The sequence below is a fragment of the Convolutriloba macropyga genome, unplaced genomic scaffold (genome assembly GCF_964194025.1).
Source record: "Convolutriloba macropyga unplaced genomic scaffold, txConMacr16.3 SCAFFOLD_2406, whole genome shotgun sequence".
Classification (NCBI taxonomy): Eukaryota; Metazoa; Xenacoelomorpha; order Acoela; family Convolutidae; genus Convolutriloba; species Convolutriloba macropyga.
This window is the reverse complement of record NW_027451451.1, coordinates 486-17,068: the sequence shown is the minus strand read 5'-3', so window position 1 is coordinate 17,068 and position 16,583 is coordinate 486. Positions and strand designations below refer to the sequence as shown.

At 34.0% G+C, this 16,583-nt stretch overlaps 1 protein-coding gene across 1 annotated transcript; it reads left to right on the top strand.

Annotated features, from left to right (window-relative positions):
• Positions 1-11,915: 11,915 nt before the first annotated feature.
• LOC142356696 (uncharacterized) lies at positions 11,916-13,897 on the top strand. Its single transcript, XM_075408520.1, has 3 exons — positions 11,916-12,482; positions 12,913-13,136; positions 13,602-13,897. Exons 1-3 carry the CDS (start codon positions 12,091-12,093, stop codon positions 13,745-13,747), a joined length of 762 nt encoding a protein of 253 aa, XP_075264635.1. The 5' UTR covers positions 11,916-12,090; the 3' UTR covers positions 13,748-13,897.
• The last annotated feature ends 2,686 nt before the right edge of the window (positions 13,898-16,583 follow it).

Here is a 16,583-nt window from a genome sequence, read left to right as displayed (position 1 = left end):
GTTTCTGATTATTATGTATTTTTATTTCATTTTCTATTTATACTAATTCAGCGGAAATGATACTGAATGAATAAATAAATTCAATTGGTCCACATTTGAAAATCATCGGGATCTGCTTTAACGCGATTGTGCTAAAAAAAACAAAAATACAACTCACATAACGTTTTATGGAAACGCATATCAGTTACGTCAAAATATCAGTAAACATGGTGGCTTTTCAAAAACAAGGAATTGTCTGGGTCTTCTCGGTGATGAGAATAATTTACAAGTTCACGAATAGAACAGCAAAAACGGAAAAAATCCTTAAATATCTTAAAATTGTAGAATATCATAAACTTCTAGACTGCTTGCTCGCTATAAACTGACTGCTTCGGGTAACATCTTTCATTCAATCATCAAAAGCTTATGAGACTGGTCAGCATTTTTGGGCCAATTAAAAAATTAAAAAAAAACATTCAAAAACGGCAAACTGAAAAAAATGTGAGCAAGAAAAATGTCGAAGCCATTAAAAAATGAATTAAAAAATGAAAAGCTTTTCTACTTTCAAATAATTTTTTAACAGCGGTGGGATTCCCTTTAAAAATTTGACTACAAAAAATCAACAAAAAGAACAAATACGTTAGCGCCACAAAATTTTTGAGAAAACCCGTAGTATCAACGCCATTAATTTCATTAGCTTTCAATGGAAGCTAATAAATACGCTAGGTTAAGCTAGATGAAACAACCAAAAAGGTTTTTGTTTCATAAGTCATTAAAAAGAAATTACAATAAGTCATTGACCATAAAAACAACAACAAACACAGGCAAAAACCAAAAAATTAGGTAGAACAGTGCGAGAAGAAAATGTCGAAGCCATTTAAACGATAAATTTTTCTCTGAAAACCTTATAAATGAACCATTGAATGTCTTTTCTATGCCAAAGCAACAATCAATTTTAAGTAAAATGTAAAGATTCCCAGAGGATCCACGATTAAGAAAAAACATACATTTTTTTCAATTATGAAAACTCGTGCATCGAAATCATAGAAAACTTAGAAGATAAATACGGTAACTAGAACAACGCTGGTTGAAGTAGAAAGGAAGATGACCTGATCTTTACTGAGACTGACTTACAGTTCACGTAAATAAGTTTAAGATGGGTTATATTTCGAAAAAAGATTTCGAATTTTTTGTTAAGTCTTAAAAACATAAGTTTAAGATTGTTTAATAAGTAATAGATTGGTTAAGCATAAGACTGGTTAATTTTCAAACAAAGATTTCGAAATTTTCTCTTAGTGTTAACAACTTTAATATCAATATCTTTCAACGGAATTGAATAATTATGCACAGTTATGCCTAATTTAGACAAAAATGATATTTTCCATGAAAAAGTAACCAATAAGACATTACTGTAAGTTATTGACTATGAAAACAGCAACAAATACAGGGAAAATCCAAAAATTACATAGAAAACTTCGAGAAGAAAGTATCGAAACCATTTACATAAGCTTTTCTCTGAAAACGTTATGTTTGATCGAATGAACGTCATCTCTATGCCAATGCAACAACCAATGCTAGGATAATGTGTTAAAATTCCAAAAGGAACCAAAATTACGAAAAAAAACTTCCAAAAAATTTTTTCAAAAAAAATTAAACTGGTTCATCGAAGTCATAACACCATTTTTTAGAAGCTAAAACCACTAACTAGAATCATTTTGGTTGAAGTAGGAAAAGAAGGAGGTCCTGTCATTACTGATACTCCTTTATATTTTTTAAAAGTAAGTTTATGATCGGTTAAAACTAAAAAAAAAACTTCTCGAAAAATCATTATTTAAGTCTTAACAGCCAATAGTTTTCCGCTCAAGGCTCTAGATAGGTTCACTTAGCGCTCATTACAAAACCTATTGACCTCTTAGTCAACAATTCTATGCCCTAGGACTCCAAGAAATTATTAACACCTCAAAAAGAAAATCCAAATTTCATTCAAAATTACGAAAACTCAAAGTCGAAGCCAAAAAACATGAGCGATTGCTTGAAAACGAATCCTTTGCTCATTGGACTTCATTTGACTGTAAACCAGGTTTTTTCATCATTGGATATTCGATATGAAAGAGGACTAGGCTCTGCAGAACATAAGAAAAAAAAAGTTTTCCAAAAAAGAGCTCTCAAAGACAATGTGCATTTTTTTATAGTAAACTTCCCAATGAGACCAGAACTAGTCTTTTTATCGCCTTCTTTCTATTAGGAACTTTAAATTGATCCATTTTGTGGCGTGAAATGAAACTTTGAATTAATATTTTTACAAAAGATCTTAATTTGTATGAAAATTTCACTAAAATTGAACAAAATCATGCTAAATATCCAGTGTTCACTCAAAACGTCAATCCTCGATATCTCCTTAAAAAAATTTCTCAGTTTTGAATTCTACATTGGACGAGCTCTTTAATGATACCACTCATATTTCTCTACGATGAATATGTCGATCGGTAAAATTGACTGAACGAAAAAAACCGTTTGAGTATATAGTTCCTCCCCCCACAAGTGGGGTCGGAACAATAATCTACACGAGGTTTTTAAATATAACTGAATTTGATCAGAATCATTAGGCCTCTCAAAATGCATATTGGTTTTTTTACGATTTGACCTGGAAAATAGACTTTTTTTCAGGATAGATGCAGTTTATACTTAGACAGATGATGTAGTATATAGATGTAGTTTATAGTTGTTTTTGATTGTTTTCTTTACTACATCATAAAAACGGGATTGAAATTACGTTAGTTAATTATTAAGGAACGTTTGTTTCAAGAGTTCATAAAACTTTGATATTTTGACAATTTTCACATTTGACATGCTTCCATTTTGCTGATGATTCAAAAATATTGTTTCTCCGGTACTGCCTAATTTGAATTGCCTTTTTTCTTGTTTGAGATAGTTTTAACTTACTTGCGAGTTAATGGAACTACTTAATGCAGGCCAAATGCAATTCACCATTCTTTCAATAAAATATCCTTGAATCTATTTATTCTGTTAAAAGAGAAGCTTAAAAAATATATACTAGAGAGTTTGTTGATCAAAGGAATGAAATGAAGAAAATGAACACAAAATTCTGAAAGAATTTAAAATAAGTAATGTTTTACCAGCACATTTCTTGAATTCTTGGGTTTACACCGCGTTATCAAGTTTACTGGGCCAAAAATTTATAATTTACTCTCATTGTTTCATTTCTTGTTTCAAATTAATTTCTATCGAAGCTTTAATTCGAATTGAGAAGTTTTTTGGATTAATTAAAACTTAGTTTCTTTTGAAAGGTCAAAGATTTGACCGAAAACCTGAATTGTTTTTTTTTTCAAAAAACTGAACCTTTTTCTAAAAAAAAATTAAAAAGTTTTTCATGAGAAACATGTATTAAATTCAACTAGAAGTTCATTTATTTTTCTCCATACTGCATTGCCCTTTCCGCTCTCCATAAATGATCTTGTTCTGAGATTAAAAGGGATAAAAAAGATATCAATGAACTTTATCAAAAGGTTTTCTATGAATAAGAGGCGTTGCTGCTAAATTTGATTCAAACCTACAGCTTGTTTTTGCTTACCATTCGAACATCTATAAATTGTTGAGAATTATGTGTTCCATAACCACAACACAATTTGATAGTTTGAATTATGATTTAAGTTGAGTAACAATTTTAGTTTGAGCTGGAATTTGTCCAATCTGTCGTACGCAATTCATTTAGACCGGTTTAGACCGCGAGTTTAGACCGGTTAACCTTCGACTGCTGATTCGCAGGACGAAACAAGCCTATGAAATTATTGTGCCTTAGTAGAGATTTGCGGGGTGATTAGGCTCAGACTATTATCGCTTGGCGATTAGAATGATTATATTGCAATTTTAAATCAGAATTGAATCTCAACCTACCTAACAAAAAATTGAAAAAAACTCAGGCAGCCAAGGAATGGATGCTAGACAAAAGCATATGCATGGACAAAAATGAATGAAACAAAAGGAAGAATTATTTTGGCAACGGAGCTGCAAAAAGTCAGAACAATGAAGTGATTTAGGAACTGCAACGTGAAATCTCTTAACATCAGACATAAACAAATCTAACTTGAAAATATACCAACTAAAGAAATGGATTAAAATTAATGAATGGATGAAATAAGAACAGATTATGGTACGTGTGTACAACATTTCCTCCTCTGCGAAACCAAAATGAAGCTTTGCTTTATTTTGGTTAGAACTTACAATTGTGTGAAGAAACTAGATAGCATATGAACTGGTATCATATGTACCAGTTGTTGCATTCTATTGGAGCTACTGAGGTGCCCAGTAGGCTCACCGGTTCGTTTGAGGAGCTGTTTATTTTTCTTCTGTTCTCTCTTAACCACTTTGCTTCGTCCTTCGTCGGAGTGGTCTAGGATCAGTTTCGCTAAATCATTTGTCACGATGGAGCGAACACTTCCAGAAACAAGAAGTAGTGAAACTATACTATTTCCAATTTTGACTTTCATATTTTCCGGTGTGACTACATGGTATTCGTTGTTGTTTAATGCTGCCACGCAATTGACCGTCCGATGAGCTGTAGTCGGAATTGTACGTGTTATTGTAGTTTTCCATATTTATTTGTCTGTTCTTCTGTTTCTGTATTTTTTTCGATGTTTCTGACTGATTTATTTGTTTTCATTGGGGGTTCTCGGCATCTTTTCGCAAAATGGTTGAGTCTACCGCAGTTATCGGATTTATTTCCTAATGCAATACAGTTTTGTTTGTGATTCTGTTGCCACGCCCGATCGCAATTATTACACTGAATTGTCTGAGTTCGTCCATTGTATTGTTGATTTTTTATTTGGGTCAAAATTCGGGGCAAAAACCACTTTTATTTTGTGTTGTGTTGATGGTGAGTTGCGCGGCGTCATTGATTTTCAATTGGATTTGCTAACCCGTTTCCATGTTTATGGCTGTTTTCTTTTTTCTTTTGAGTGCTAGATTTTAGTTTTTCCTGGTGGAGCTGTCAACGTTAGAAGAAGGTAACAGTTTTGTAAGTTTGATGTGTTCTTGCAAGAAAAAGAATTGGTTTTTCACTGTTTAATTTCTTTTACATTGAAACCAAAAGTTTCTGAATTAATTTTTTTTTATCTGAAAAAATTTTGCGTCAAATTTTGGTTGCTATAAGAGCCTTCCTGAAGATAGTTTCGAGCTGTAGAAAAATATAAGCAAAATCAAACAGTTCAGACAATTTAAAATATTGATAGAAGTTAAGAATATGAATTCCTTTGGTTACTGATAAAAAAGGATGAATCAATTTTATTGAAATTTTCAATTTTCTCCCGGAGTTGAATTTAAGCAATAATGCGTAATATAAATATGTAATGAATCAAACGAGAGGAAACCAGAAAATAATTTTCAGATTTTTTAGAGATAATAACCTACTTGACATATTTAAAATGATCTCAATTGATCAAAATCAGTAAACCTCTCAAATTAAGTTTTGTTTTTTTTACGATATGAACTGGAAAAAAAGATGTATATAGTTTATGTGTGTGTGTGTGTGGAGGGGGGTCTTAACCAGCCAGCTAACGTCTAGTGCAACCAGATATTTGTGAAATTTGTAGTTTTTAGTTGTTTTTGAGTTTTTTCTTTATTACATTTTAAAAAGGGACTGAAATTAATTTGATTAATGTTTTTAACTGGTATGTGAGCCACAGTTGGTTTTTTTGAGCCTCTAGCTCCGGTAGACGCTTGTAATGTGAGCAAGGACAAAAAACTATTGAACAGTAAATTAACGTTTGTTTCAAGAGTTTATAGAACTTTAATATTTTGACAATTTTCACTTTTGACATCCTTCCATTTTGCTGATGATTCAAAAATATTGTTTCTCCTGTAGTGCCTATTTTGAATGGCTTTTTTCACAATTGAGATAGTTTTAACTTACTTGCTAACTAATGGAACTAATTTTTGCAGGCCAAATGCAGACTTAATTAGATCTAGTTTCAAATAACTTGCACTGTTTACAAAATAAATGAACAAATAACCATATCAACGCTCTAAAATATGATAAAATGAGTAAATTTTCCGGATTAATCTTGGTACCAAATACAATTATTAGGACTCCGTGACATACAAATATGGAGGAACTTGCTCTGAAGATCCAGACGAAAGCAACTTGCCATTCTTTTGATAAAGTACCCTTGAATCTATTTATTCTGTAAAAAGAGAAACATTAAAAAAATACTAGATAGTTTGTTGACCAAAGGAATAAAATGAATAACAGAGCCCAAAAATTCTTAAAAATATAAAAAGAAGTAATGTTTTACCAGCAAATTTCTTGAGTTCTGGGGGTCTACACCGCGTTATTTGGTTTACTTGGACAAAAATATATAATAAACTCTCAGTGTCTCATTTGTTGTTTCAAATTAGTATTTCTATCAAAGCTTTATTTTGGATTGAGAAATGTTTTAGGTTAATTAAGTTTTTAAAGAAAAACTGCACGTCTTTTTAAAAGTTAAAGAGTTTTTCATGAGAAACATGTATTAATTCAACTATAAGTTCAATAATTTTTCTCCATACTGAATGTTTTTTTCCTTTCTCCATATAAATGATCTTGTTCTGAGATTAAAAGGGATGAAAACAAGATATCAATGAACTTTATCAAAAAAAAAATTTTTTGAGTGAAAGCCGTCGCTGCTAAATTTGATCCCATATTAGAGCTTGTTTTTGCTTGCTACTCGATCATCAAAATATCGTTGAGAATTATGTGTTCCACAACCACAACACAATTTGATATTAAGCTGAGTAAGAATTTTAGTTTGAGTTGGCATTTGTCCCATCTGTTGTACGCTATTCATTACTACGGTAGATATTGTTGTGCGCTTAGAACGGTTAACTCTCTATCGTTGATTTGCGGTGCGAAACAAGCTTATGAAAATATGATGCCTTAGCAGAGATTCGCAGGGCAATTCGGTTAATTAGAATTTCAGACTAGTTTCGCTTGGCGAATAGAATTATTTTTTTTTTGTATTTTGAATCAGTGGTGAATCTCAACCTATCAAGCGAAAGAGTGAAAGCAACTAAAGCAGCCAAAAGTTGGATGCTAAACAAAAGTATATGTATGAACAAAAGATGTTTAAAACAAAGGGTTGAACGATTTAAGCAACGGAGTGGCAAAAAGTATGAACAATAATGTGATTTAGGAACTGCAACGTGAAATCTCTTAACATCGGACATACACCACTCAATATCAGACATGGAAAAAAATAATTGAATGAATGGATGAAATAAGTACAGATTGTGGTACCTCTGTACCACATTTACTCCTCTGCAAAATGAAAAAAAGGCTTCATTTTTGTTACAACTTACAATTATGTAAGGAACGTAGAATTTATATGAACTGGTATCATACATACCAGTTGTTGCATTTTATTGGAGCTACTAGAGTGCCCACTGTGGTCATAGGTTCGTTTGAGGAGCTCTTTATATCTCTTGTTTTCTCTCTCGACAATTTTGCTTCGTCGGCGTTATCTAGGATTAAGCTTTGCTATATCTTTTATCACGATGGAGCACACAATTCCAGAATTAAGAAGTAGGGAAATCACATTCTTTCCAATTTTGACTGTCATGTTTTCCGGTGTGAATTCATGGTATTCGTCGCTGGATAATACTGACACGCAATTGTCGTCCGATGAGCTTTAGTCGGAATTGTACGTGTTAATGTAGTTTTCCGTATTTATTTATTGTCCCCTCTTCTGTTTCGTTATTGTTTCCGATGATTCTCACTGATTTATTTGTTTTCATTTCGGGTTTTTGACACTTTTTTGCAAAATTTTTGAGTATACCGCAGTTACTGAATTTCTTTCCTCATCCAAAATATTTATGTTTGTGATTCTGTTGCCATGTCTGACCATAATTTTCAAATTAGTTTGTCTGATTTCGTTTATTTTTTGTTGATTATTATGATTGGATCGAATGAGGGGGCAAAAACCAATATTATTTTGTGCTGTGTTGATGGTGAGTTGCCTAGCGTTATTGTTTTTCAATTGGTTTTTGCTGTTCCATTTCCACTATTATGCCTGTTTGTAGAGCTGTACTTGGGTCTTGAGTTTCACGGAGCAATTATTGGAGAATTTGTGAATCTGGCATAATAATTATAAAAACATCACGTATTACCGTATCTTCACAATCTGCAAGTTTGCAATTTTGGGCAAGTTCTTTTAATATGCTGTAATATTGCTCAAAAGTCTCCCTTTGTCTTGTTCTCTTGAAACGAAAGAATTTCTGTCTAACGTGATATTACGAGTTTTATAGAAAGATAATTTCAATAGTTTCCACAATTCGATTGTCCTCATTTTGTTGATGACTGCTCGACGTTCTTTTCTGTTTAAAATTTGTCTCCCCTCGGTTCCGATGCGCAAATAGAGGAGGGAGACGCATTTTCGACCACAGAGATCCCAGGATTGTTCACAACAGATTTTTCCTTCTTCCTTTAATTTCTGACATTTGGGTTCCCACTCAGTTTCCTATTTCAGCGTTCCCCTCCTATGGCATCAGCGTGGTTGTCAATGGGCTGTTGGTAAGTCGGCTCCGCTGGAAGAGTTACATTTGCGGATTGTTGTACGAAGTAGTGTGTCCAGGATTTTTCCTTCCTTAGCAAGAATGGCTAGCTTTACTTAGGTGCTGCACTTCTCCCAAAGAAGTGGAGGTTCCGATGAGTGTCGTTCCAAATAAAGGTCAGTGGCTAAAGGAGTTTTCTTGGATCCTGCTGACTGCGCCTTGTCGTACGCAATTCTTTGCTACGTTATTTGTCCTTGATTTGCGGAGTTTTTAGACCGGTTAGCTTTCTATCACTGTTTCGCAGGGCAAAATAGGTTTATGAAATTATAATGCTTTAGTAGAGATTCGCGGGTCAATTCGGCTCATTAGAATTACAGACTAATTTCAATTAGCGAATAGAAAAATTTTATTGACAATTAAATTCAGTAGTAAACCTCAACCTATCAAATGAAAGAATGATAGTGAATCAGGCCACCAAGGATTGTATGTTAGACAAAAGTATATGTATGAACAAAAGAAAATGTTTACAAGGAAGGGATGAACAAGTTTAGCAATGGAGCTGCAAAGGGTATGAACAATGAAGTGATTTAGAAACTGCAAGCTAAAATCTCTTGACGTCGGACATAAACAAATGTAACTTGAATCTACACCAAATAAGGATATTGAATAAACTGAGCAGATTGATCAAATAAGTACAAATTATGGTACCACGCCATCATCAATTAAAATTGACTTCAAATGTTAAATTTGAATCTTTAAAATTCTGCCATGAAATTCACAATTTGTTGCTATCAGGTATATTCTCTAAAGGTAATAAAAGTTTTTCTTATCAGTCAACAGAAACAATGAATTGAGCATTAAAGATTAAGATTGCTCTCGCAATTAAAGGAAAATTAGCTTTGTTTTCCAAGGACCTGCTAACTTCACTTGCGTTGATTATAAATGAGAGCTCGAAAGATAAACAGGTCTTGTGTAGATTGAGCTGCTCAATAATGAGAAATTTTTAAAAAGATTTCTCCTTGTTTCTTAGAAGTCAATATTGGGTCTGATGTGATTCCTCACATTGCTAGTGAAGTAAGAGAACAACTAACTTTGTTTACTAACCACAAACTAACAACACTTTGATTTAACACGTCTCTTTGACAAAAGAGATTGTTTTACTGGGAATGGTTTCCAGATTCTAGTATTAACACCAAGAAATAAATGTTTGTTACATGAAAAATCTTTGGAGAATCGGATTAAAACAACCCACAACTGTCTCGTTGAAAAGAACTCAATTTTTGAAAATGCCTGCATGCACGAACTATTCTTTTGAAGAGTTCTGAGGACCCCAGATTTATAAAAGAAAAGACTATTCTTGACACATAACAAAGAGGCTCGGTAATGTGCGTTCGCACATTAAGTTCCGACCCCACTCATCTACACTTTTCATTTAATTGTCTACCAAATGAGGAAGAGATAAAAAAAATTCACAAATCAACATATCGTTCAATAAACTAATAAAAGAATAAAACAATCTACTCTAGAGGGCCTATGAGACCTGTGGCTACCATAATATGACTACCAGAACAGACGGCAATAAAAATCAAATAGTTACAAATATTAGTTACGACCAAAAATCCTTGTCCACTTTTTGAAAACCACTAATAACCAAATCAAAATGACAACAGATAAAATTTATACTCAGAAAAATAACCGACACTTTTTGGAAAAAAATATGGGACTTTTCCTCAATGAGACTTGGCAACAAGTCGACTAGAAATGAGCAAAAGCGGCAAAGTTTATTAAAACATTGAGTTTCTTTTAAAAAAGAATTATTTTCGAATTGATTAGAAACATTACGCATCGAATGAAATCATTGAGAGAGTCTTTTAGAAGAGAGCGACTGAGGCCTTTCATTATCCAGGATATGTCAAACGACTACAAAAAGAACGACAAATACAGGCAAAAACTAAAAATTTGCACGAAAAAAAAATGCACGAAAACGATAGGAACCCATGATATTGTCTAACCTCTCCCTGATTTTGTCGCCCGTCCAGCAAACCTTTGATCCAAGTCTTTGCGATTTAGACCAATTGTTGCGTGGAATTCTTCAAATATTAAAAAAAAGAGCGATGCATTTTGTAAAATTATCGAGTTAAATCTGCAAAAAAACGGCAATTTTTTAATTCCAGAAGACTTTCATACGGCGCCTAATTGCAACTAGCGTTCTTTTTCAGATTAGGGAGTCTGTTTTAAGGTTTCTAGGTCACTAAGTCCGGCAAATTTCCACAAAATGGACCAAAAAGGCATCTTTTGTGCCATTTTCGATGAAAAAAGTAAAAAGTTCGAATTTTGAAAATTTTATCAAAAATTTTAGCAAAAGAAAAATCAAACAATTCAGCAACGCTCTTCTATCTCTAACGGTAATAGCAACACTCTGCCGTCAAAAATTTTAACTTATTTTGAATTATACTAGCGAAATTGTGCCAAATTTTAGCAAAAATTACTGAAAATGAGAACAAAAACAGTCGAATGTTCACAAAACTTTAAACCTCGATAACTCCCTGTAAAAAACGAAAATCAAAAAAATCTTTTTAATTTCGTATTCTACACTGGACGGGCTTTTCAATGATACCACTCACAATTCTCTACGATGAATATATCGATCGGCCAAAATTGACTGATCAAAAAAAAACCCAGTTGAGTATATAGTTCCTCCCTCCCCACTAAAGTGGGGGTTGGAACAAATAAGTACAAAATTGATTAACATTTATGATTCATCAAAGAACTGAATTATTATAACTGATTCGCGTCGAAGACGGATAAACGTTTCATTAAAAAATTGTCCGCTCGAAAAGCTCCGGAAAGCAGAAAAGATAATATCCTAGCTTCACCCCAAAATAACGAAGAATTTAGCTCCCGTATAATAGTATCATTAACTTTGAACAATTATCCACAGAAAATTTTTTTCAGTCATATGGAGCCAGAGAAAAGGTGCCTCCAATATATCCATTCCTGGCAAAAATCCATTTTATGAAAAGACAACTGTTTGGTTTAAAAAATATGTATTAATTTTGAATACTTTCAGAAAATTCAGACAATTCGTATCCAGCTTTTAAAACTCTGGGCGTCATTTGCGCTGCCGCATTGTTTTTACAGCAAATCAATGGTGCCAAAACTAAGTAAACAATAATAAATTGACGACGTGGGCGAAGTTCAGCTGTTGTTCTCCTTTGAAATGATGCAACATATTCCATTTCATCATCGCCAAAATTCCCAACAGGTGTTAATTGTGTAATCAATAAGCACATTTAAAAATTGTTCATGTCTATAATGAGTCTAGTTAAACAAAGAACATTGTTGAAAAAAAGTGCGCCTGCTTGATAAAGTTTTCAAATTGAATTCTGCGAGCACTTTTTTTTCGATAGATCGTAGAAAGCGGACGCAAATTTTGAGTGAACTCTAAACCTAAATTTCTAGTATCAAAATTTTCTAATACAAAATCTCTAGCATTAAAGCTGAAATTTTGATTAAACTTTAGTGACTGAAACATTGACCAATCATATCGAGCCTGTAACCATAACGATGCTGAGGAAGGCGAATGTTGTGGCCATTTTTCTGCTCATAAACTTTCTGACGCAGAACACAAGAGCTGCAGTTTGCCCGTACGAAGATAGTCAATTCTACTGCGGGCTTCCGGACAGCTACTGCATCCCATTACTTTTCCAGTGCGATGGCAAAACGGAATGTGCCCTGTCATCTGAAGACGAAGAGAACTGCCCGGCTAGAAGCGACTTGGAATGTCCGGATCCCTTCGAGTTTCTGGAAAACTCCCATTCCAACCTCTGCTACTATAAGAATGTGTCGCTGGGTTTGTTCACGTTCAATGAGGCAAAAAATTTCTGTGACAATATGAGTGTTGGCAATTCGCGACTTGTGCGGCCGAATTCGATAGAACATGTCGAAGAACTGGGAAGGTAAAACAAACTGTTAATTGACTTATAATTCGGCAGCCAATATGAACAGTGAAAATGATTATAGAAGCCCAGATTGGGTGGGTCATTACATTGGAGTTGAGATCATTAACAAAACTCAGTACTAAGCAATGTTTTAAGAAATCAAAATATTTTTTGTTTAGTTTTGTTGGACAATGTATCGCTTAACTGAAGATTTAAAAGTTTGCGGTTGTTTAGCATCATTTTAGATTCTAAATATTGACATGTTATAAGCGTTTGAAACTTGCAGGGCGAAGTCCGTAGAACGATCTAAGTCAAAACAAAATCAATAAAATTTAAAATTTTTATACCAAAATCAAAATTGCAAAAAAGCGATAAATACAACAAACAAACTGTGGATGAAAGAACTGTTAGCGTTTTATTTTTCGGGTGTAGAGTTTCCACGTTTTAGTTTTCTGGGAGTAGAGGACTCAGTGCCTGGATTCTGGATCGCATACACCCGACGCATCGAAGCTCCACTGGACTCTGATGGTACTCTGAGTCCGGCAAATCATGCCATTCGGGCTAATAAATTCCTCTATGTGGATGCATATGCTCCGGATCGCTTCTTTGTTGACTATGACCCAGCGAATCCATTCATTTTGTCTCTAGCTACATGGCGTGATGGGCAACCAGGTGAATGTCTGGGATAATTCATTCAAGTTAACAAATAAGATGATCAGATGAAAAACTAATTCAAGACTGGCATCGGTTCTGATTGGGGTGGGGGGGGGGGGGGTGCCAAGGAGGTAAATGATGTAAGGATCGGGTTGCTTTGAATAATTCCTCCCTCTTACAGCATCTCACTTCCTTGGCAGCCCCAGTCTTGTATCAGTTCCCCCCCCCCCCCCGCTGCTGCACTCTTCCGTGGTTGCACCCATCACAGCAGTGCATTGTATGAGTTTTGACAAGCGTTTTCCAAATCCTCGCGTTGCAACATCGCTCCCCCTCGCTCCATCCCCCCTGCAATAACAGAAAAACTCCTGAATTTTTATCAACCAATGGAACCCTTTATTTCCTTTAGCGTTGTAAAATATCTCAGGCAAAGTTGTCACGAAGATTTGACTGCTTGTGATTTTCAACAACCATTTCTGCAAACAGGTGACATTCTTGACGAGAGAGATGAGAGGTGTGTGGCAAAGAAGAAGCCCAACAATCACAGGTTCAAGGGTGTAGATGACTTCCCATGCGAAGGGGCTCGTGACCACTACGCTATCTGCGAAATCGCACCAAACCTCAAGGCATGAAAATGTCATGAACTACATCACTCAGAAGGGTCTCTCAAAACGGAACTTGGCAGAAAATGACAGTGACTTTGACTAACACAGAATATGTACAGACTCATACTTTGATTATCCTTAACCAACTCGAACTCACTAATTGACTAACTGACACAAGTTTTGTCCATCACGTCGCAACAAAATACGTCAAAATAGTTCCTAAAGTTCGTTAAAATGAAACATAGCTGTCTCACGCACGTGTCATGTAAAATTTTAATGTCCTAGCGCTAATAGTTAGTAACAGCAAATTTTGCAAACTACCAGGAAGCCACTAGTATAAAATATTCAACAAGAAATCAAGGCAGGGTGACATCAGAACATGATGCTCGATAATTTTCAGCTAGTGAAAACATAGCTGACAGATGACAGGGGATGTCTATCGCATAAGAAACCCGCGATAGACATCTTTGATCTTCATTGTGACTGAAACACATAAACAAAGAAAACAGAGCCGGACAAATATCTCTGATTTTGATTTTAAAAAGGAAGAAAACTCTAAAAAACTTAGAAGAATTATTACGATTTGTTCCTTTCGTCCAATTTAGGGGAAAACAGCTGCTTTATACCAAAAAAATTGCAAATGAAAAATTGAACACCTACGGGCATTAGGTGTCAATTGAATTGTCAATAATTGCAATAAAAAGATATAACGTCCCTCTAAAAATTTAAAAAGCTCTAAACTAGTGTAACATTAAATTCAATTACCAAAAAGCCTGAACACGCAATCAAAATTAAAAGAATATCATTACCTCCGTCTACAATAATCATTTAGGAATCGTTAAAAATTTGAAACAGAAAAATAACTTGGAAAAACCGGTACGTGGAAACAGATTCTCTCGTTAAGTGGAATTTTTTTCACACCTTCACTTCTCGCTCTGTTTCAAAAGAAAATATGTACAAAATAATTACTCAAGATTTTCTCCACGCTTTGAATATATTCATTAAAACAACTTTTCCTGACATTGTATAAACAAACACGAAACCATAACGCCTTTTTCAGTCGTAAATGATATAGAAGGACAGCTCATTGTTATCAAAACGCAGTGTCCTTAATTGGTATACAGGTTGAATTTGACCCTAATTTTTTTAAATTAACATACCAATACTAATCTCCAGACACTTCATTCATGTACCGTACCTCGGCCTAAGTGATAATCAGTACCGATTCAGAACAATTTCAGAGATTTTTCAAGTTTTAGTACTGATCCAGTGCCAACTGAGACGTGATTATTGAATTTTGTCTGAATCAGAACAAAATTCATAGAGAGTGTTCTGTATTTTTCTGAATCAGAAGATAATTCAAAATGATTCACTGAATTAGCTCTGAATCAAACATATGCAGTGCACAATGTGACCCGAATTACACTCTGACTCATTACTCAATTTCACTTTAGGTTCGGGATGTCTTTACTTGAATTTCATTTAGAGTCCGAAAAAAATTCCAGTTATTAACTGATATTACAGACTTATAAAGTTTGTGTGAAATAAGTCTTGAAAAAAAGGCAACCTTTATTGCATCCTCGACGTGAAATCATGCTAATAAGTGCAATTAAAATGACGTAAGCAAAATTTTCAGCAAAAGAAGCCACTGGGCAGCTGAAAAATGTGTTGCACTCTTTTGAGTACTTATTTGGTGAGAAAGTTTGATGCACAAGACCCAGTGCATATCCGGATAAGTTTCAGAAACAACTTGTTCATCAAATATCTTGGAAAATTAACTGGTCATAACTAACACATAAAAAAGCAAATACGAGAGAAGTAAACAGAGTTAAACTGAACTGATCCCATAAAGATTACACATTTTGACAGATTAAATGACCGAGTACTAAGTGAGCATCAAAACAAAAAAGAAACCTAGAGACCAATACTTTGGTAGTGCAACGAAGCTTTATTGCTGTCCCATTGACAGCAGTCTTTACAGTGGAAAAAAATGAACACAGTGCAAACATAAAAATTTTAGCATTGAAATCACAGAAATCATTGCAAACTTCTCTAGAAACTGGAACCGAAATAACAACTTGAATTACTGCTTTTCATAAGATGTGTACTCTCAACTTGTCTCCTAATACTTTAAACTATTTAAAGTAAGTCTTGAAGCAAAAAACCGATTTAATGTAATTTGCGCTCATGGAACATTTGCACGAAAGTGATGAAGAAAAACAGAAAAAGAACTCCAGAAACTGATTAAAACTAATCGCCCACATAAAGCGGAGTAATCTATTCATTCAGTCTCACCCCATGAGAGAGAACCTGGCGAGACAATTTAGCCTCTCATAAAAGTGATCAAAGCAACAAAAATTGCTTTTACTGAGACAATTGGGAGAAGAATACGCTATGTGTTTTATGAACGCGATGAACCCACTCATTATGTCTTACTAAGATTAAATTAACCATGACCAAAAAGCAACCGTTAATTTTTACGCTGCAAAGATACGGACAACAGAAAGACTTTGATATAGTTCAAGACCAATCAGAAAGCAAAAATTTTGTTTGGATTTCAAAAATCCTTTTTACGGAATATAATTACTTCATGACTAAACAAAGATTAAAAGCAAAACGAATTCTTTTGATATTAGCAATTTCAACCAAATTTTACTGAAATCAATTTTTGTTTCTTGAGGTTTGCAGACAAAGTGAATAAAAATTACAAAACTCAAATAAAAAACTTCCCAAACAAACAATTTTGTTTTTGATTTCCAAAGTCTAGTGTTCAGAAAACTAAGTGTATCTAAAAGAAAATTTAAATTAACTTACAATTCAACTAGCTTAGAAATTTTGAAAAAACGTACTGAAAATGAAAGAC